Raw genomic sequence first — 22,843 nt, 5'->3', positions numbered from 1 at the left:
AAAACCTGCGGGCTCTCCTTCACTGCAGCCAACGTGAGTAAAACATTTAAACGTGTTAACCCTTGCAAGGCTGCAGGCCCAGACAGCATCCCCAGCCACGTCCTCAGAGCATGCGCAGACCAGCTGGCTGGTGTGTTTACGGACATATTCAATCAATCCTTATCCCAGTCTGCTGTTCCCACAAACTTCTAGAGGGCCGCCATTGTTCCTGTTCCCAAGAAAGCTAAGGTAACTGAGCTAAATGACTACCACCCTGTAGCACTCACTTCTGTCATCATGAAGTGCTTTGAGAGACTAGTCAAGGACCATATCACCTCCACCCTACCTGACACCCTAGACCCACTCCAATTTGCTTACCGCCCCAATAGGTCCACAGATGACGCAATCGCAATCACACTGCACACTGCCCTAACCCATCTGTACAAGAGGAATACCTATGTAAGAATGCTGTTCAACGACTACAGCACAGCATTTAACACCATAGTACCCTCCAAACTCGTCATTAAGCTCGAAACCCTGGGTCTCGACCCTGCCCTGTGCAACTGGGTCCTGGACTTCCTGATGGGCCGCCCCCAGGTGGTGAGGGTAGGTAACAACATCTCCACCCCGCTGATCCTCAACACTGGGTCCCCACAAGGGTGCATTCTCAGCCCTCTCCTGTACTCCCTGTTCACCCACGACTGCGTGGCCATGCACGCCTCCAACTCAATCATCAAGTTTGCAGACGACACTACAGTGGTAGGCTTGATTACCAACAACGATGAGGCGGCCTACAGGGAGGAGGTGAGGGCCCTCGGAGTGTGGTGTCAGGAAAATAACCTCGCACTCAATGTCAATGTCTCGGCGTACACATCACGACAAACTGAAATGGTCCACCCACACAGACAGCGTGGTGAAGAAGTCGCAGCAGCGCCTCTTCAACCTCAGGAGGCGGAAGAAATTCGGCTTGTCACCAAAAACACTCACAAACTTTTACAGATGCACAATCGAGAGCATCCTGTCGGGCTGAATCACCGCCTGGTACGGCAACTGCTCCGCCCACAACCGTAAGGCTCTCCAGAGGGTAGTGAGGTCTGCACAACGCATCACCGGGGGCAAACTACCTGCCCTCCAGGACACCTACACCACCCGATGTCACAGGAAGGCCAAAAATATCATCAAGGACAACAACCACCCGAGCCACTGCCTGTTCACCCCGCTATCATCCAGATGGCGAGGTCAGTACAGGTGCATCAAAGTGGGGACCGAGAGACTGCACATGGGGACAAAAATCATACATTTTGGAGAAATGTCCTCTGGTCTGATGAAACAACAATAGAACTGTTTGGCCACAATGACCATCATTATGTTTGGAGGAAAAAGGGGGAGGCTTGCAAGCCGAAGAACACCATTTCAACGGTGAAGCACGGGGGTGGCAGCATCATGTTGTGAGGGTGCTTTGCTACCAGGAGGGACTGGTGCACTTCGCAAAATAGATGGCGTCATGAGGCAGGAAAATTTGGTGGATATATTGAAGCAACATCTCAAGACATCAGTCAGGAAGATAAAGCTTGGTCGCAAATGGGTCTTCCAAATGGACAATGACCCCAAGCATACTTCCAAAGTTGCGGCAAAATGGCTTAAGGACAACAAAATCCTATAGAAAATTTATGGGCAGAACTGAAAAAGCGTGTGCGAGCAAGGAGGCCTACAAACCTGACTCAGTTACCGCTCTGTCAGGAGGAATGGGCCAAAATTCTTGTGGAAGGCTACCTGAAACGTTTGACCCAAGTTCAACAATTTAAAAGCAATGCTACCAAATACAAATTGAGTGTATGTAAACTTCTGACCCACTGGGAATGTGATGAAAGAAATAAAAGCTGAAATAAATCATTCTCTCTACTATTATTCTGACATTTCACATTCTTAAAATAAAGTGATCCTAACTGACCTAAGACAGGGAATTTTTACTAGGATTAAATATCAGGGATTGTGAAAAACTGAGTTTAAATGTATTTAGCTAAGGTATGTAAACTTCTGACTTCAACTGTATATGGTATTGATAAAATGCATGATCCACTCTCAAGTTGAAGTTGTTGACTGATGCCAAGGCGGTGGCTGCTAATTAGAAGGGAGCAGCAGCGGATCAGAAGACTGCAGCCAAGGCAGCACTGGTCCACACCTGCCCTGTCTGTCGGGTGAGTAGTATTGGTTGGTACTGTTCCTCCCCATGTGTAGGCTATTGTACTGGCTTGTGTGCTACCGTCTTTCATATGTATAGTAGTTTGTTGCAATGTATTTCTTAGTGTAGTTTAATCTAAGCCACAGATTGCTAACTTCCTCCATTCTGTACTTGACCTTTATAGATGCAGACCCGAAGATATTCAAGCAGTACTTTGAGAGCGAGCATCCCAAGTCTCCAATGGTCCCAGTACTGGTTGATGTTCAGGCCTAAGTGACCAGTAACACGTTTTAAAAGTGTTGTGGTGTACTGTTTTTGCTACCTTTTTTGTCACCTGTGTAATGCTGTCCTCCTGCTTATTCTGGGGTTCAGACTGAATGCAGTGTTAAATGTGCTGCTCACTACAGAAAGCAGCAACATGACAAGAACGGTTGCTATAGCTGCTTTTAGGCATAGCTTCCTTGTTCTGAGTCCGTTAAGTGTGTTCCTCATTCTGTTGAAGTTGACCTAGTATTTTATATTAAATCTACCTGACGCATCCAGTTGTTTCTCAGTTTGTAACTCACCCACCCAAAAAGCACAATACACTGTTTGACGGAAGAATCTGATGGTAATAACAGTTCATATGGTGCTCTTCGATGTCCCAGGTTTGTGGCATTGATTAATAAATTATTTCATCTTTACTTAGAGTCAGATGGTTATATGTTATGTATGAAAGGCATATGTATTCATTGTTTACTATTTTGATTTCTTTAAAACAATGTGATTGTTGGAGTTCAGGTGATTGATGGGTGACTAGGTGCATTCTTGTCAAATATGCTTATTCGTTGATGAATATAGATACATTTATTGCAGAATGCATCTGGTTTTGAATCTGCAATAGAACATGTCAACAAGTTAGTTCTGAATTGATTTAATACAGCAGTACATTCTGACACCATTAAATTAAATAGATTTCACCTCCTTCATATAGAGATTATAAGGGATTAAATACAGACCTCCACTTGTACAGACAGGGATGGTATCAGTTGTTCTGGCTCAGGTTCAAGGAGGTATGCCATTCCACTGAATCTGCCCGGGAGATGGTTCCTTAGCCACTGAAGATCCTACTCTGCGGTCTCTAGGTACAGAGGCTTGTACTGTCCGTCCCGGTACAAGTCCTCCACTGACTGAACCTGGTTGGACACAGCTGGCTTCCTCCAATCACACTGGTAGAGTATTTGGGGATGTGGGAGGGTTTGTTAGAAGTTAGTAGGGAGGTATTTGTTTATTTGTTATTATTATTATTATTATTATTATTATATATATATATATATATATATATATATATAAACAATTTGCAGTACAGAATTTGGCAAACCATAATGATCGCACACTCCAGCACAGTAGGTGGCGGCATGCACCTAAAACGTTTGTTTGAGGACTGCCATTATAATATAAAAGACAAAGAAGATGAAACGGCAACATCTGTGCCAGAGCGAGAAAGGTGTAATTGCAGACCGCAATTAGGGCCGTTTTCTGTTATCAGCGTTTCTTGATATTAATTTACACCCATTGATACTCGCCATTGGTCCATTGACGTTTCTTTTGCTCGGGGACAGCTGTAGATACGCCTAACCTTAACCCTATTCTCCTAATCACGCCAATTATCCTAACTTGTTTTTTGTATTTTTTTGTTACTTATCCTAATTTGCTATGTAAACAAATAATCTGTGTCGAGAGAACATTAGTCTCATAACACCGGAACTGACCAATGGCAGGCACCGATGGTTATTTCCTGATATCAAGGAACGCCCACATCAAGAAACGCCCCGAATTGATGTCTGCGCAGAGCGAGTCGAATGGTTTAATTTCTGTGCCTGTAAATGAAAGTGGGATTGGATTTTTACAAGATGAGGTAACAGAAAAATAAATGTCTCTGTCTAATGTAGATTGGCTCAACGTGTACCATGTAGTAAATGTATAGCGAGGGTAACAGTAATTAGTTTCCTCAAACATCTTGCATGACTTCAGTAACGTTAATAGCTAATTTTCAGCTAGCTAGTTAACGTTCGCTAGCTTCTTGCTAGCCAATGAATTTGAACAGATTACTTGTTGTTAACTAGCAAAAATATAACTACACCAGTAAAGCTATTACTTATGATTGTTTATACTCCTACCGACACTTATACTCTAAGTTATAGTACCGCAAAGATATGAGAGACGTATAAATACCGCTACCTCTAGCTAGCTATTTACCCAGCTAACAGTCATTAGCAAGTGAGCTAGCATAACAACCGTACATCAAATCAAATTGTATTTGTCTCATGCGCCAAATACAACAGGTGTAGACGTTACAGTTAAATGCTTACTTACAAGCCCTTAACCAACAATGCAGTTTTAAGAAAATAAAATTAAGAGATAAGTATAACAAATAATTAAAGTAAATAACAATAGCGGGGCTATAATCAGGGGGTACCGGTACAGAGTCAATGTGCGGGGGCGCCAGTGTCGAGGTAATATGTACATGCATGTAGAGTTATTAAAGTGACTACGCATAGATAATAAAAGAGTAGCAGCAGCGTAGGGCTGGGCGGCAATGCAAATAGTCTGGGTAGTTATTTGATTAGCTGTTCAGGAGTCTTATGGGGTAGAAGCTGATTAGAAGGCTCTTGGACCTAGAATTGGCGCTCTAGTACTGCTTGCGGTAGCAGAGAGAACAGTTTATGACTAGGATGGCTGGAGTCTTTGACCATTTTTAGGGCCTTCCTCTGACACCGCCTGGTATAGAAGTCCTGGATTGCAGGAAGCTTGGCCCCAGTGATGTACTGGGTCGTACGCACAACCCTCTGTAGTGCAGGCCGAGCAGTTGCCATACCAGGCAGTGATGCAACCCGTCAGGATGCTCGATGGTGCAGCTGTAAAACCTTTTGAGGATCTGAGGACCCATGCCAAATCTTTTCAGACTCCTGAGGGGGAGTAGGTTTTGTTGTGCCCTCTTCATGACTGTCTTGGTGTGCTTGGACCATGTTTATTTGTTGGTGATGTGGACGCCAAGTAACTTGAAGCTCTCAACCCGCTCCACTACAGCCCCGTCGATCAGAATGGGGGCGTGCTCGGTCCTCCTTTTCTTGTAGTCCACAATCATCTCCTTTGTCTTGATCACGTTGTGGGAGAGGTTGTTGTCCTTGCACCATACGGTCAGGTCTCTGACCTCCTCCCTATAGGCTGTCTCGTTGTTGTCGGTGAGTTTAGTCCCAGGGTCCTTAAACTTAGTGATTAGCATTGAGGGCACTATGGCGTTGAACGCTGAGCTGTAGTCAATTAATAGCATTCTCACTTAGGTGTTCCTTTTGTCCAGGTGAGAAAGGGCAGTGTAGAGTGCAATAGAGATTGCATCATCTGTGGAGCTGTTGGTGTGGTATGCAAATTGGAGTGGGTCTAGGGTTTCTGGGATAATGGTGTTGTGAGCCATGACCAGCCTTTCAAAGCATTTCATGGCTACAGATGTGAGTGCTACGGGTCGGTAGTCATTTAGGCAGGTTACCTTCGTGTTCTTGGGCACAGGGACTATGGTGGTCTGCTTGAAACATGTTGATATTACAGACTCCGACAGGGAGGGGTTGAAAATGTCAGTGAAGACACTTGCCAGTTGGTCAGCACATGCTCGGAGTACACGTCCTGGTAATCCTTCTGGCTCTGCGGCCTTGTGAATGTTGACCTATTTAAAAGGTCTTACATCGGCTGCGGAGAGCGTGATCACACAGTCGTCCGGAACAGCTGATGTTCTCATGCATGTTTCAGTGTTACTTGCCTCGAAGCGAGCATGTAAGTGATTTAGCTTGTCTGGTAGGCTCGTGTCACTGGGCAATTATCGGCTGTGCTTCCCTTTGTAGTCTGTAATAGTTTGCAAGCCCTGCCACATCCGACGAGCATCGGAGCCGGTGTAGTACGATTCGATCTTAGTCATGTATTGACACTTTGTCTGTTTGATGGTTCGTCTGACACCATAGTGGGATTTCGTAAAAGCTTCCGGGTTAGAGTCCCGCTCCTTGAAAGCGGCAGCTCTACCCGTTATCTCAGTGCGGATGTTTCCTGTAATCCATGGCTTCTGGTTGGGGTATGTACGTACTAGAGGTCGACCGATTAATCGGCATGGCCGATTTCAAGTTTTCATAACAATCGGTAATTGGCATATTTGGACACGGATTACATTGCACTCCACGAGGAGTCTGCGTGGCAGGCTGACCACCTGTTACGCTACTGCAGCAAGGAGCCAAGTTAAGTTGCTAGCTAGCTTAAAACGTATCTTATAAGAAACAATCTATCTTAACATAATCACTAAACTACACATGGTTGATGATATTACTAGTTTAACTAGCTTTTCCTGCGTTGCAAATAATCAATTTCGGTGCCTGTTAATTTATCATCGAATCACAGCCTACTTCGCCAAACGGGTGATGATTTAACAAGCATATTTGTGAAAAAAAGCACTGTTATTGCACCAATGTACCTAACCGTAGGCATAGATGTTTTTCTTAAAATCAATACACAACTATATTTTTTTAAACCTGCATATTTAGTTAAAATAAATTCATGTTAGCAGGCATTTTAACTAGGGAAATTGTGTCACTTATCTTGCGTTCTGTGCAACAGAGTCAGGGTATATTCAGCAGTTGCCAAATGGAGGGGGAGTTAAGGTGGTCTACAATTTTTTTTCTCTCTCTGGTTGCACATTTAACATGCTGATAGAAATGAGGTAAAACTTATTTGTTTCCCTGCATTAAAGTCCCCGGCCACTAGGAGCGCCGCCTCTGGATGAGCGTTTTCCTGTTTGCCTATGGAGGTATACAGCTCGGTTTTAGTGCCTGCATCGGTCTGTGGTGGTATGGTGACAGATGAATACAGATAAACTCTCATCAGCTAGCTTGTGTCACCTATTTGGTTGAAAACATAAGCAGATGGCTAGTTAGCTAGTTGCCAAAGACTGGTTAGCATAGCAATCGTCCCTAAGTTAGCCAAGTGTAATTTACATTGTTGGTTGTCTAGCAAGTTAATTAGAATGTCAACATTGGCTACATTGTAGCACCTTCTACATGCCGGTTGTCCATAAACCCTGCTACAGGCACTGTAATTGCTCCATATCCAAATGCAGGCAGTTAATATAATGTATACTAGTAATATATATATTAGTATACCGATATCCAATATCTTTCTTGCCAAAAAAACAGATAACCGATATTTAACATTTTTGCGGCCTTTTAAGCATTCTGGTACAGTTAAATAGTTGACGCAGCGGTCTAAGGCACGGCATCTCAGTGCAAGAGGTGTCACTACAGTCCCTAGTTTGAATCCAGGCTGTATCACATCCGGCCGTGATTGGGAGTCCCATAGGGCGGTGCACAATTGGCCCAGCGTCGTCCGGGTTTTTGCCGGGGGTAGGCCGTCATTGTAAATAAGAATTTGTACTTAACTGACTTGCCTAGTTAAGTAAAGGTTACACACATACACACCACACTGACCAAAAAGTTATTTTGTTGGCATTTACATATGTCCCCATTACCAGTAAAACATAATCAAAACCTATTTCTTTCACTTGCTGTGCTGTTTGGTTGTTCATTTGTTCAGTCGTTTCATTCTCAACCAGAATTTCTATGTAACGCCGTTTGGGTCTTTGCATGTCAAAAAAGAGACGTCAAATAATCTTGTTGACCAATCAGGAACTGAATATGACTGCACGTCACATAATAATTTAATGCTTTCATAAATGTTTTACGTAGTTATTAAACATTGATTACACTATCACTCGTATTTCATATGTCACAATGATTCATCGATACGTCTGCTATGATGCTGGTGAAGTTGTCTCACACACCTACAGTGCTGGTCATAAAAAAAAGCTAGCTAGCTCATGGATGCAAACAATGTTCCTCCCCAAAAACATAGAAAAACGACATCATCTGTTTCAGTAGCTATAGTTAGCTAGCTATGGGTGACATGTCTGGTGAGTATGCAGTCCATTGAAGAGCTGGGACATTTTCAGCTTCCAGGAATTGTGTACAGATCCTTACAACAGGGCTGTGCATTATCATGCTGAAACATGAGGTGGTGGATGAATGACATGACAATTGGCCTCAGGATCTCGTCACGGTATCTCTGTGCATTCAAATTGCCATTGTGTTCATTGCCCGTATCTTATGCCAGCCCATAGCATACATAACCCCAGCCCCACCATGGGGCACTCTGTTCACAACGTTGACATCAGCAAATCCGCTCGCCCACACGACGCCATGCACGTGGTCTGCGGTTGTGAGGCCGATTGGACGTACTGCCAAATTCTCTAAAACGATGGCTTACGGTAGAGAACTGAACATTCAATTCTCTGACAACAGCTCTGGTTGACATTCCTGCAGTCAGCATGTCAATTCCATACTTCCTCAACTTGAGACGGCTGTGGCATTGTGTGACAAAACTGCACATTTGAGTGGCCTTTTATTGTCCCCAGCACAAGGGGCACCTGTGTAATGATCATGTTGTTTAATCAGCTTCTTGATATGCCACACCTGTCAGGTGGATGGATTATCTTGGCAAAGGAGAAATGCTTACCAACAGGGATGTAAACAAATTTTGTGCACAACATTTTTGAGAAATAAGCTTTTTGATGTATGGAACATTTTTGCGATCTTTATTTCAGCTCATGAAACATGGGAGCAACACTTTACATGTTGCGTTTATATTTTTGCTCAGTGTAGATACATGGGTTCTCATACTATACAGGAATGCTACGTTTTGGTTTGAAACAATTAGGTTTAATTTAATTAGTGAACAAAATGCACTGAACATTTGTTGCATGAACATTCATGTTCCATTCTAAATTAAAATCTGCTGCTGATGGCGCTCAATAGCTGGGCCTCTCTGGGCTGGGCCCCTCTGAGCTGGGCCCCTCTGGGCTGGGCCTGTCTGGGCTGGGCCTCTCTGAGCTGGGCCTCTCTACCACCCCACTACCACTATCAGATTAGTTTTTTTTGTCCCCCTCCACTGGTTCTGAAATCACCATCACCCACTCATTAACTTGTCATTTTTAACAGATGAAGTGTTTCAGCTTGTAATGTATCAATACTTATTCTTTACAAATGAGCTATGACATAGCCAGTGAATATATAGTACAACTTTGGATTTCACCCCCCCCCCATCTCAAAATCAAATGGTTTTGACCTTTTGGAAGCTTTTAGTCAGCTCATTTTGTCCTGCGGCTTTGGCACCTCGCAAAAAGTGATTCCCCGTTATGAAAATATCACTTTACCCTGTATATCTAAAAATGACCTTTTTATACACTGAACTACTAAAAAAAATATTGCTCATGGTGAACAATCAAAATAAAAATCTATTGTCAGCCTCATTCAGCAGCTGTAGCCAGATGAGTTGTCTCTGGAAGCTAACCTTTATTCTGGAAAAACACAATTTTCAACAGCGCATAGATAACAATAACCTAGCAAATTACACAGGTTGTCACTCAACTTTTATAAAGTCTAATATAGCGAGCAAAGCTGGGCACAGTGTGCAGTTTGACTAGGCTACTCCCTAGGGTTGTTCTGCATGCTCAATGACTCAATGCAGTTAAATGCTTAGTTTCGATACTGGAAGAGGGGACGCATCAGTTGTCACAAAATGAGTTATTTTCGGGAGGTAGAAACTAATATGAGCAACAACAACAAAAAAGTGAATCGGCTATTCATAACGTTTTGAATCGATTTTTCTCACCGATGCTACAATTTGGATCGGTTTGTGGTCTGCGGACTGATGCAGTCATATCTTAAACATTTGAATCTTAAACATTTGAATCAAGGACCGTTGTGTAATGGTGAATGTTACACCCCTACAATAGATGTCTTCTGTCCTTTAGAATAGTGACGAGGGGGGTGGTGAAGCCTTTGGCCACATTATCTCAGGGAGTCTATTCAGCAGCAGAAAGCTCACCAGAGAAGCCACATAATCTGTCGAATGTGGGTCGAAATGTGCTTTGCGATGCTCTGTTTTATAGGCTGTGCCATATCAGTTTGACAGCGAGAGAGAGAGAGGGAGCTCACACAGGGGCGTCTCTAGTTACAGCTCTCTACTCCCAACCGTGTCATCATACAGTTAGCCTCTTGTGAGAATTGGCTTGACCTGTTTTTTCCACTGAGTGTGGGACAGAGGGAACATTTGGTTGGCTGTAAATGTACAGGACTAGGCTACCCCCTCCCTTCCTTCTAACAAGCTCTCTGAATTTTCTCCCCTTCATCTTGCCCTTCTCTCTCCTCCCAGGTCTGACTCCCTGTAGACTGTGATGGCTCCAGGCGACATGGTGCCGGAGCATGCCAAGCAGCATAAGCTCAAGCAGGAGAAGGAGAACCGTCAGGGCACCACCACCACCACCACCAGGCCTGATGGAGACTCTGAGCCTGACGGATCTTTTGTCTTTGAGGCCCATGAGGCATGGAAGGACTTCCACGACTCCCTGAGGCAGTTCTACGAAGTGGGGGAGCTCTGTGATGTCACACTGAAGGTTGGTCTGGACATAGATGCGAGGGACAGGCAGAGTGGGGTTTTATAGTGTTCACAATGCTCAGCCACTAGCTCTTTGGCTACTAGCTATTTGTGAAATGGGTAAAGCATAGAGATGATATTAAATTACTAGAGGGGTTGAGATGTCATTAATACTCAAAGTTCCAGAATGGAGTGAAAATGGCTGCCATATTGGTCAGGGAGAAATCCAAACCAGTCTAATTAGAATGTGTATTTAATTATTTTATTTTACCATTATTTAACTAGGCAAGTCAGTTAAGAACAAATTCTTATTTTCAATTACGGCCTAGGAACAGTGGGTTAACTGCCTTGTTCAGGGGCAGAATGACAGATTTTTACCTTGTCAGCTCAGGGATTCGATCCAGCAACCTTTCGGTTACTCGCCCAATGCTCTAACCACTAGGCTACCTGCCGCCCCAGCGGCTACCTGCCGCCCCCAGTAGCCAATGGCAGTAGAGGCTTAATCCTGATTTGACTTATGCAGGAAAATAAAAGTAAGGCATGTGGTATCATAAATTGTTTAATTATTGTCAACCTAAAATAGTCATAATTATAAATACAGTTTATTCGGGTTTTACACACTTTCTGTATAAATAGCCTCTAAAATATATGTAAATGTCTACTTTTTAGTTTTCTTGGAAAGCTGTGAGTACTATTATGATAAAATATTAGTACTTGCATTTACAACTTGTCTAAGTCCGATCATCAACTGAAGTATGACTGTGGATGGACTGCATTTTTTTTAATGGAATGTTGGCATATTGGCCTTTTAAAATGAATCATCTATGGAATCATTCCTCTAAAACTGTCTGGCTAGCTAACAAACATATAGTGCAGAAAATTATTCAAAATTCATTATTTTACAATGTCTTATCAAAGCGCTGGCAAATCATGGTTGACCAACTCCCTGACCAAAATGGCTGCCCTTTATCCCAACATAAGAAGGTTCATGTCTACTCTGGTATTCTAATTCCTAATTCTATTTGTCTAATTCCTAATTCTATTTGTCTCCAAGGCAAAAAATAATAGCCTTATGTCTGTTTTTGTGAAGTTTGGTGGAAACCAGTTAGGCTTATTTAAAATATATATATAATAAATAAAAGACACAAATGAACCAACAAAACCTTTTGTGGCTGAATAGTTCAGGGAATGAATAACGTGTGAGCTTGTGTTAACTCTTTCTCTCCTTTTCTCTCCCTGTGTTCAGGTGGGCAGCAGGCTGATACCATGCCACAAGCTGGTGCTGGCCTGTGTCATCCCTTACTTCAGGGCCATGTTCCTGTCTGAGATGTCCGAGGCCAAACAGGACCTGATTGAGATCAAGGACTTTGACGGAGACGCCATCCACGACCTGGTGCGTTTCGCCTACTCCTCTCGTCTGACCCTGACAGTGGACAACGTGCAGCCCCTCCTCTACGCAGCCTGTATACTGCAGGTAGAGTTGGTAGCCAGAGCCTGCTGTGAGTACATGAAGGCCCACTTCCACCCCTCTAACTGCCTGGCTGTCCGCACCTTTGCCGAGAGCCACAACCGCGTCGACCTAATGGACATGGCGGATCGCTACGCTTGCGAGCACTTCCGGGAAGTGGTGGACTGTGAGGACTTCCCGTGCGTGTCGCCTCCTCACCTGAGAACCCTGTTGTCCTCCAGTGATCTGAACATTCACTCTGAGACTCAGGTGTACACCGCTGCTGTCAAGTGGCTGAAGAATAACCCTCAACACCACGATGCCTGGCTGCAGCAGATCATGACCCAGGTAGGTCTGAAAGACTGTGTTTACACAGGCAGCCCAATTCTAATATTTAGTTTTCGCCACTATTTGGTCTTTTGTCTAATTGCATTAGATTTTTACACATCTGATTGGTCATAAGACCATGTAGTGTAAACGCTGCCTTAGTCACACAGCTTGGGCTGGTTGGGGAGATTTGGGTATTTTGTTTAATTTATGCTTGTAGGTGCTGTGTGTAGTATGTTGTGTTTGTGGAACATTTTCCTCATCAATACTTAGTTGTAGTTCTGTGTAGTGTTTGACACTGTGTGTGTGTGTGTGTGTGTGTGTGTGTGTAGTGTTTGACTGTGTGTGTGTAGTGTTTGACTGTGTGTGTGTAGTGTTTGACTGTGTGTGTGTGTGTGTGTGTGTGTAGTGTGACACTGTGTGTGTGTAGTGTTTGACTGTGTGTGTGTTTGTGTGTGTCGTGTTTGACTGTGTGTGTGTAGTGTTTGACTGTGTGTAGTGTTTGACTGTGTGTAGTGTTTGAGTGTGTGTGTGTGTGTAGTGTTTGACTGTGTGTGTGTGTGTAGTGTTTGACTGTGTGTGTGTGTGTAGTGTTTGACTGTGTGTGTGTAGTGTTTGACTGTGTAGTGTTTGACTGTGTGTAGTGTTTGAGTGTGTGTTTGAGTGTGTGTGTGTGTGTAGTGTTTGAGTGTGTGTAGTGTTTGACTGTGTGTGTAGTGTTTGACTGTGTGTGTAGTGTTTGACTGTGTGTCTGTGTGTAGTGTTTGACTGTGTGTGTGTGTGTGTGTGTAGTGTTTGACTGTGTGTGTGTGTGTGTGGGTAGTGTTTGACTGTGTGTGTGTGTGTGGGTAGTGTTTGACTGTGTGTGTGTGGGTAGTGTTTGACTGTGTGTGTGTGGGTAGTGTTTGACTGTGTGCTGTGCAGTGTGTGTTGACTGTGTGCTGTGTATCCATACCTCCTGTAGGTGCGTCTCCCCTTGCTCCCAGTAGACTTCCTGACGGCCACTGTGGCCAAAGAGGAGATGATCAGAGGGAACCTGAGCTGCAGAGATCTGCTGGATGAGGCCAGAAACTATCACCTGCACCTTAGCAACAACGTTGTCCCGGACTTTGAGTATTCTGTCAGAACAACGCCTAGGAAACACACTGCAGGTAACAGACTGGCAGCTTGTCCAACTAATCGTCAATCAGCTATGTGATAGCGTTGAGGACATTGCAGAACAGTGATAAAGGAAAAATCTTAATTTTATATATTATACGAGCCTGACAAATAACTAAACCCTAAATGGTTGATTGATTCCTCAGGGTGGATATTAATGTGTTGAGCTTGGCATTGCAGAGTGTGGTGTTTTTATTTTTACCTGCTCTAACCTCTGACCTCTGCCTCATCTTCAGGTGTGTTGTTCTGTGTGGGTGGGCGGGGTGGTTCTGGTGACCCGTTCCGCAGCATCGAGTGTTACTCCATCAGCAAGAACAGCTGGTTCTTTGGACCTGAGATGAACAGTAGGAGACGACACGTTGGAGTCATCTCTGTAGGAGGTGAGAGATGGATGGAGAGAGGTGGAGAATGGAGAGGGAGGGGGGAAATAGAAAATGGATAGAGAGCCAGAACTCCAAAACTGGTCTTAGGTGCTGTTTTTCCCCCTGTACTCACTGAATGCTTTGCAGATTAAGGATGGAGAATAGATGTGTGTTGGGAGAGCAGCCATCATAATAATAATAAGAATTAGGTTTATGTTACGAACCCAATAACTAGGCTATGGATATTGTTGCACTCCCTAGTTACATGGTCTGCAACCTGAATGAATGTGTGCATTTATGTGACAAATCCATGTGCCCAAGGAGACAGCAATCTTACCTTTGTCCAGGGCCAGCCATCTCTCTTAACTTCTTTGTTTTTTGTTTTAACCTTTTATTTATCTAGACGAGTCAGTTAAGAACAAATTCTTATATACAATAACGGCCTATCGGGGAACAGTGGGTTAACTGCCTTGTTCAGGGTCAGAACGACAGATTTTTAGACAGAATCATTGTTCTTCCTCTGTCAAACATGTGCCGTTATCATTGCTTTGCACAAAAAGGGCTTCACAGGCAAGGATATTGCTGCCAATAAGACTGCACCTAAATCAAACATTTATCAGGTCATCAAGAAATTCAAGGAGAGCGGTTCAATTGTTGTGAAGAAGGCTTCAGGGTGCCCAAGAAAGTCCAGCAAGCGCCAGGACCGTCTCCTAAAGTTGATTCAGCTGCGGGATCGGGGCACCACCAGTACAGAGCTTGCTCAGGAATGGCACCAGGCAGGTGTGAGTTCATCTGCACACACAGTGAGGCGAAGACTTTTGGAGGATGGCCTTGTGTCAAGAAGGGCAGCAAAGAAGCCACTTCTCTCCAGGAAAAACATCAGGGACAGACTGATATTCTGCAAAAGGTACAGGGATTGGACTGCTGAGGACTGGGGTAAAGTCATTTTCTCTGATGAATCCCCTTTCCGATTGTTTGGGGCATCCTGAAAAAAGCTTGTCCGGAGAAGACAATGTGAGCGCTACCATCAGTCCTGTGTCATGCCAACAGTAAAGCATCCTGAGACCATTCATGTGTGGGGTTGCTTCTCAGCCAAGGGAGTGGGCTCACTCACAATTTTGCCTAAGAACACAGCCATGAATAAAGAATGGTACCAACACATCCTCCGAGAGCAACTTCTCCCAAACATCCAGGAACAGTTTGGTGATGAACAATGCCTTTTTCAGCCCGATGGAGCACCTTGCCATAAGGCAAAAGTGATAACTAAGTGGCTCGGGGAACAAAACATCGATATTTTGGGTCCATGGCCAGGAAATTCCCCAGACCTTAATCCCATTGAGAACTTGTGGTCAGTCCTCAAGAGGCGGGTGGACAAACAAAAACCCACAAATTCTGACAAACTCCAAGCATTGATTACGCAAGAATGGGCTGCCATCAGTCAGGAAGTTAATTGACAGCATGCCAGGGCGGATTGCAGAGGTCTTGAAAAAGAAGGGTCAACACTGCAAATATTGAGTCTTTGCATCAACTTCATGTAATTGTCAATAAAAGCCTTTGACATTTATGAAATGCTTGTAATTATACTTCAGTATCCCATAGTAACATCTGACAAAAATATCTAAAGACCCTGAAGCAGCAGACTTTATGAAAATTTATATTTGTGTCATTCTCAACTTTTGGCCACGACTATATAGTTAAATGACTAAAACCAGATATAAAGTATGTAGAAAAGATAATGGACCTATATATTTTAAAATAAGATCATCTTTGAGAACTAACAACCACCAGAATAATAACTAGACAGGAAGAATAAAAACATCCCAAAATGGCATGGGATCCCCATTGATTTTATTATGTTTGAATCACTCAGATAGCATAAGCCATGGCAAAATGTGTGGAATTGCAGAAAATGTGCTTTAAAGTAATTGTCCAGTGTTTCCAGATTTCTATGAAATATGACCTATAATTACTTACAATATGAGTGAAATGGTTTTCCTGACAAAAAATGTTAAGCATGTTAAAAATCAGCTTTTCTGTGTTTTGAATGGTGTGGGCGTATACCGTCATAAAACATATGAATACGAGTAGACTGCTGATTGGCCAGCTCATCCTCCTCAGGAATATGACATCATACTCAATGAGGAAATAGCAAGCATTTTTGAGACATACATTTTTTTTCTTCTCCAATTTATGTTTTGGCCACAAATACAAGTATAGAATGAGTCCACAACATTATTTGGGTATGAGCTAACAGAATATTAACTTTTTAAGAGTGATATTTTCACTGGACAGTTACTTTAAAACTGCACATTTTCTCTCCGCCTCATGGCAAAACGTGTAGAATTAAAACTGTTAAAAGTTGTGGAGTTGTCCATATTTAGAATGTCAGGTTGTCTATGGTCTCGTAGTCCTAACGTTGCTCTGGTGTCCTCAGGTAAAGTGTATGCAGTAGGGGGGCATGATGGTAGTGAACACCTGGGCAACATGGAGATGTTTGATCCTCTCACTAACAAGTGGATGATGAAGGCTTCCATGAACACTAAGAGGTATGTCATGTCTGGGGGGGGGGGGAGGCAATTCTCTAATGAGTTTTGTTTCAGAAATGTCGTTTTACAGCCGTCCATAAAGATCCCTAATTATACTCACTCTGATATACTGCCCTATTGTCAATGCTGTCCTGTATGTGTGTAGAAGGGGCATAGCTCTGGCAGCTCTGGGAGGTCCTATCTACGCCATCGGAGGTCTAGATGACAACTCGTGCTTCAACGACGTGGAGAGATACGATATCGAGAGCGACCGCTGGACTGCTGTGGCGTCCATGAACACACCCAGAGGAGGGGTGGGCTCTGTGGCCTTAGGGGTAAGAACAGCATGGCTACATGACTGCACTGAACATACAGTATTATATAGAGCCTTCTGAAAGTATTCACACCCCTTGACTTTTTCCACATTTCGTTGTGTTCCAGACAGATTTTGAGATTTTGTGTCAGTGGCCTACACACAATACCCCATAATGTCAAAGTGGATTTATGTTTTGAGATTTTTTTTCTTTCAAATTATTTAAAAGTTTAAATGTCTTGAGTCAATAAGTATTCAACCCCTTTGTTATGGCAAGCCTAGATAAGTTCAGGAGTAAACATTTCCTTAACAAGTCACATAATAAGTTGCATGGACTCACTCTGGGAATCTCACTGGGCCCAGGGAGGTTTTACACCCCCCGGTAAGACCAGGGAGGTTTTACACCCCCCCGCTAAGACCAGGGAGGTTTTACACCCCCCCGCTAAGACCAGGGAGGTTTTACACCCCCCCGCTAAGACCAGGGAGGTTTTACACCCCCCCGCTAAGACCAGGGAGGTTTTACACCCCCCCGCTAAGACCAGGGAGGTTTTACACCCCCCCCGCTAAGACCATGGAGGTTTTACCCCCCCCCCCCACGCTAAGACCAGGGAGGTTTTCCAATGTCTCTCAAAGAAGGGCACCGTATTGGTAGACATTGAATATCCCTTTGAGCATTAGCCAATGGTGACTTTAAAACAGTTAGAGTTTAATGGCTGTGAATAGAGAAACTTAATTTTAACACTCAACAGGTGACATTACCCTCACGAAATATTAAGTTACACCATTCAGTAAAGAGATTTTATTCCCTGTGCTGTTTGTGTGATTGAAGTCTGACCATGTCCGTGGGCAATAATAATCAGTAACAGGAACACACCTCAAATGTTGTACTTCTTGAATTGCTAAGCCTCAGTAGCAGCACCTAATTCAGTCCACAAGCACTGAGAATGACTTGTTTAACCCTCTCCTTCCTGTCCTGTCAGAGTCATGTGTACGCTGTGGGAGGTAACGACGGTGTGGCCTCTCTGTCCAGTGTGGAGAGGTTTGACCCCCACCTCAACAAGTGGACAGAGGTCAGGGAGATGGGCCAGAGACGAGCAGGGAATGGAGTCAGTGAGCTGAACGGGTGCCTCTATGTCGTGGGTAAGAACACTGCACAGTACTACTCAATTGACATGTTAATCATTTACAACAGTGTTTCCCAAACCAGGTCCCGGGGACCCCAGGGGGGGCACGTTATGGGTTTTTGCTCTAGCACTACACAGCTGATTCAAATAATCAAAGCTTAATGATGAGTTGATTATTTGAATCGGCTGTGTAGTGCTAGGGGCCAATCCCAAAACGTGCACTCCTTGGGGTCCCCGGGACCTGGTTTGGGAAACACTGATTTAGACGATGTGATTGACTTACAGTAAGTGAATTCAACTAAACGAGGTGAGACAACCACATATCACTGTCACGTTGTATTTCTTATCAGTGTTTACCACCCAGCCTACTGGCTGCTATTTAACATGGGTCACATGCTTCTCACACACCCAAACACAAGGAGTTCGCTTGTAAACATGAGACAGAACAGAGAAAAGGTCATGTTTTGTCAAATTGGTTACTGATTTAAACGTGATCCGTAAGGGTGGGGTGATGTTATCAGCTGAATTTGTAGAGTCCTCTAAGGCTGTTTCACAGCTCTGGCATGACCTTTAGCTGATCCTAGTTGAAATGAGTCAGCATTGCTGTGTTTGTGGAGGAGGTTAAGCTGCTGATTATCTCAGTCTACCATAAGCATTGACCTTGCTGGGCAGAGGAGTGGATCTTTATTGCCTGCTGCTTCACTGACCGGGTTACGCTATTCATATCTCATCTTGCACTGATTGAGCCATTATCCTACAGTATGTACACACTTTACTTTATTCGGGACACGGCGTATACAAGCCTTCAACTCTGTAATTGCTCATTTATAGTTTGTTAGTCAGTGCTCCACCGAGGTGTTACTGAACTCCCGTCTTCCGGCAGGCGGTTTTGATGACAACTCCCCGCTGAGTTCTGTGGAACGTTTTGACCCCCGTCTTTGCCGCTGGAACTACGTCTCTGAGCTGACCACGCCCCGAGGCGGAGTGGGCGTGGCCACGGTCATGGGTCGAGTGTTCGCAGTCGGCGGTCACAATGGGAACATTTATCTTAACACAGTGGAGGCCTTCGACCCCCGTATGAACAGGTGAGACACGGAGAGGAGGGAGAGGGAGGGAGGGGGAGAGAGAGAGCAGGGTTACAGTTCAGGTTCAAGGAAGAGGTTGTACTATGTAAGTTTAAACAAGCACACCAAGTATTTCACCCAGGTGTGGTATGCTCAAGGCTCTAGCACAGATGGATAACTGTTTTCTACTTAAAGAGGGTCTAGTCTTTTTAGGTCTGGTGAGTTAACTGACGCTTTATCATAATACATAACCACCTGGTCTGACTGTGTGTTCCTCAGATGGGAGCTGGTGGGGTCTGTCTCCCACTGCCGGGCCGGAGCAGGAGTGGCCGTCTGTTCCACTCACATCAGCCAGATCAGAGACGTGGGCCAGGGCTCCAGCAACGTGGTCGACTGCATGTGACCGCTGTCTGACCACAGGCTGACCCGGAAAACTGCACAAGATCAGACGTGCACAGAACAGAACCCATTCCCACTCACAACCACAAGCACTCAATCACACTGCACGGACACTGACTAGGAGCAGCTGTCCTTAAAGCAGCACTTCCCTTTAGCACTGACTGTAATGTAACCAGTCTCACTACGTAGGGTGGTGTGCATTGTTATTATTCAGCTGAAGACACTTCTCTGACTGAACCTTATCAGTGGAGAACTGATCTACAAACAATCAATATATTTTCTCTTTTTTGTGATGTTTACAGATGCAATTCAGTGATTTGGTGTATTTTGAAAAAGTGATTGATTTTCTTTGCGTTTTGACTGCTTTGGAACTTTATCAAAGGAAAATGGCTGACAGATAGTTGAGCTTTAGACGTCTCCTTAGACAGGCCTTGCATATCAACTTTTTTTAAGAGATCAACCAGTTAGTACCTTTGCTCTGTCAGATCTCACTTTCACAATCATCACTGTCTGAACTGAGAGATCTTCCTAGGTTTCCCAGCGAGTCTCTCACATATAAAACCAGTATGAGAGAGAGAGAGAGAGAGAGAGAGAGAACTGTGAAGTATGTACAGTATCTGGAGGATGGACAGTATCTGGAGGATGGACAGCATCTGGAGGATGGACAGCATCTGGAGGATGGACAGCATCTGGAGGATGGACAGCATCTGGAGGATGGAAAGCTGTGAAGTAAAGACTCTGTGAACAGAACAGTGTTTGGGATAAAAAATAAATAAAAAAATCTGTTGACATTCTATTGACTCGCACATAGACAATGTTTATTTTTTTAGGATTTCAGGGCTTTCATTCAGATCTATCCGCTGTAGGCTCCGTGATGCTGAAACCGCTTTTGTGTTAGCATTAGCTAGCTGTAGCCTGTATTTGCGTTTTGAACAATCATTCCTAACAGACTGATTCTAATTGAGATAGATTAAACTATGGCGGTCTTTGGCAGAGTTGGACTAAATTGTGAAGCAATAAGAGGTTGATGCATGTCTTTGTTACCAGACTGAACGTGTGCAGTTTTGAAATGACTGAGGGACTAGTGATAACTCTCAGGACAGACAGTCTAGGGTCTTAGCAGAATGCTAACCCTCATATTCTCTGTGTTCTACTCAAAGATAGCTGGGCTGTCAGTAAACAAGTGTGCTTTCAGACGTGTGAAGAGATTAATCCTCTATCTGCCAAATGGTTCCGATTGTATATTTTTATATTTGGGCGTTTTTATGAAATCAGTGCTTATCTTTGGTGTTGTTCTTTACTGTCTTGTCTTGGACTTGTTGTTGTGCACTATCTTCCTGTAGTCGTCAGGGGTTTCACTATATTTTGTCCTATGGAAATGTTTATGCTATTTTCAAAATGTTTTGACAGTGAGTGTCTGATCTTTTTTTTTGAGAAGGTTTTTCCTCAACCTTATTTTCTTGTGACTCCTGGTCAATTCAAGGCCTTTCAGGTAATTCTGGATTTGATTTGTAAGACTGTTGTTGGTCAACAGATTGACCCAAGACTTTGATTTAGAAATACACATGTTTGAAGAGATGATATGCATTAGGAAAACATGCTCTTTCCATGACATAGACCGACCAGGTGAATCCAGGTTAAAGCTATGATCCCTTATTAATGTCACTTGTTAAATCCACTTAAATCAGTGTAGATGAAGGGGAGGAGACTGGTTAAAGAAAGATTTTTGAGACATAGATTGTGTATGGGTGCCATTCAGAGGGTGAATGGGCAAGACAAAAGATTTAATGGGGCAAGCCGGAAGTGCCTTTGAACGGGGTATGGTAGTAGGTACCAGGTGCACCGGTTTGAGTGTCAAGAGCTGCAACGCTGCTGGGTTTTTCACGCTCAACAGTTTCCGTGTGTATCAAGTATGGCCCATCACCCAAAGGACATCCAGTCAACTTGACACAACTTTAGGAAGCATTGGAGTCAACATGGGCCAGCATCCCTGTGGAACACTTTGGACACCTTGTAGAGTCCATGCCCCTGACGAATTGAGGCCGTCTGATGGTCCTTAATGTTCTGTACACTCCATTATATGCATATTTGCTGTTGTACCCTCCATTAAGGGAATATTGAATTGTTGCACCATTGGTTTGTTGTATTCTACAATAGAACTGTAATACCTCTGGTGTGTCATACTGTATGCCAGGGGTGTGTACTGACTTGCCAACCGTAATATAGAACGTGTCAGTTCATGCTTTTGTAAATGTGTTGCTATTGGTTCAGATGAATGCTGTGTCTTGCATTGTATTTTATACAGCTAAAATCTTCATTTTGTTGACGTTACTATAATAAATCTGTCATTATCCATGATATGGCTCCAAAATGTCATTATTTGTTTTACTTTTTTGGATTGTGTATTTAAGTTAACATGTTCTTATGGTCTGTATCAGCAGTGGCGTAAAGTACTTAAGTAAAAGTACTTGAAAGTACTACTAAGTAGTTTTTTGGGGTATCGATACTTTACTATTTTTACTTCACTATATTCCTAAAGAAAATTATGTACTTTTTACTCCATACATTTTCACTGACACCCAAAAGTACTCGTTACATTTTAAAAGCTTAGCAGGACAGGACAGGAAAACTGGAAGGAAAGGCGGCCAAAGGAAGTGTTGGCTTTGGGGATGACTAGTGCAATATACCTGCTGGAGCGCGTGCTACAGGTGGGTGTTGCTATGGTGACCAGTGAGCTGAGACGAGGCGGGACTTTACCTAGCAAAGACTTATAGATGACCTGGAGCCAGTGGGTTTGGCGACGGATATGTAATGAGGGCCAGCCAACGAGAGCATACAGGTCGCAGTGGTGGATAGTATATGGGGCTTTAGTGACAGACTACATCCAGTTTGCTGAGTAGAGTGTTGAGGGCTATTTTGTAAATGACATCACCGAAGTCAAGGATCTGCATGAGTGAAGGAGGCTTTGTTGCGAAATAGGAACCCAATTCTAGATTTCATTTTGGATTGGAGATGCTTAAAGTGAGTCTGGAAGGAGAGTTTACAGTCTAACCAGACACCTAGGTATTTGTAGTTGTCCACATATTCTAGGTCAGAACCGTCCAGAGTAGTGATGCTATTTGGGCGTTAGGGTGCGGGCAGCAATCGGTTGAAGAGCATGTACTTAGTTTTACTAGCATTTAAAAGCAGTTAGAAGCCACAGAAGGAGAGTTGTATGGCGTTGAAAGCTCATTTGGAGGTTTGTTAGCACAGTGTCCAAAGAAGGGCCAGATATATACAGAATGGTGTCGTCTGCGTAGAGGTGGATCAGAGAATCACCAGCAGCAAGAGCGACATCATTGATATATACAGAGAAGAGAGTCGGCCCGAGAATTGAACCCTGTGGCACACCCATAGAGATTGCCAGAGGTCCGAACAACAGGCCCTCCGGTTTGGGAAAGTTGCTGCAGGGGGTGCTG

General features: G+C 43.8%; 1 protein-coding gene across 1 annotated transcript; it reads left to right on the top strand.

The window, feature by feature from the left end:
* Positions 1 to 3,920: 3,920 nt before the first annotated feature.
* On the top strand, positions 3,921 to 21,743 carry klhl8 (kelch-like family member 8). The gene is made up of 10 exons (XM_014138929.2): positions 3,921 to 4,058; positions 10,445 to 10,685; positions 11,913 to 12,461; positions 13,405 to 13,591; positions 13,835 to 13,978; positions 16,395 to 16,506; positions 16,652 to 16,820; positions 17,779 to 17,938; positions 18,806 to 19,007; positions 19,266 to 21,743. Exons 2-10 carry the CDS (start codon positions 10,467 to 10,469, stop codon positions 19,387 to 19,389), a joined length of 1,866 nt encoding a protein of 621 aa, XP_013994404.1. The 5' UTR covers positions 3,921 to 4,058; positions 10,445 to 10,466; the 3' UTR covers positions 19,390 to 21,743.
* Positions 21,744 to 22,843: the final 1,100 nt, after the last annotated feature.

The sequence above is a fragment of the Salmo salar genome, chromosome ssa13 (assembly GCF_905237065.1).
Source record: "Salmo salar chromosome ssa13, Ssal_v3.1, whole genome shotgun sequence".
Taxonomy (NCBI): domain Eukaryota; kingdom Metazoa; phylum Chordata; class Actinopteri; order Salmoniformes; family Salmonidae; genus Salmo; species Salmo salar.
Note: the sequence above shows the minus strand (reverse complement) of the source record. Positions and strands in the feature narration are given on the sequence as shown.

What these genes read in the sequence shown, in the direction of transcription:
- klhl8 (XM_014138929.2), top strand. Translation starts at nt 10,467, where the DNA reads ATGGCTCCAGGCGACATGGTGCCGGAGCATGCCAAGCAGCATAAGCTC. An exon ending in TCTGTGATGTCACACTGAAG is followed by an intron (nt 10,686 to 11,912) that starts GTTGGTCTGGAC and finishes CCCTGTGTTCAG; the next exon opens with GTGGGCAGCAGGCTGATACC. An exon ending in TGCAGCAGATCATGACCCAG is followed by an intron (nt 12,462 to 13,404) that starts GTAGGTCTGAAA and finishes TACCTCCTGTAG; the next exon opens with GTGCGTCTCCCCTTGCTCCC.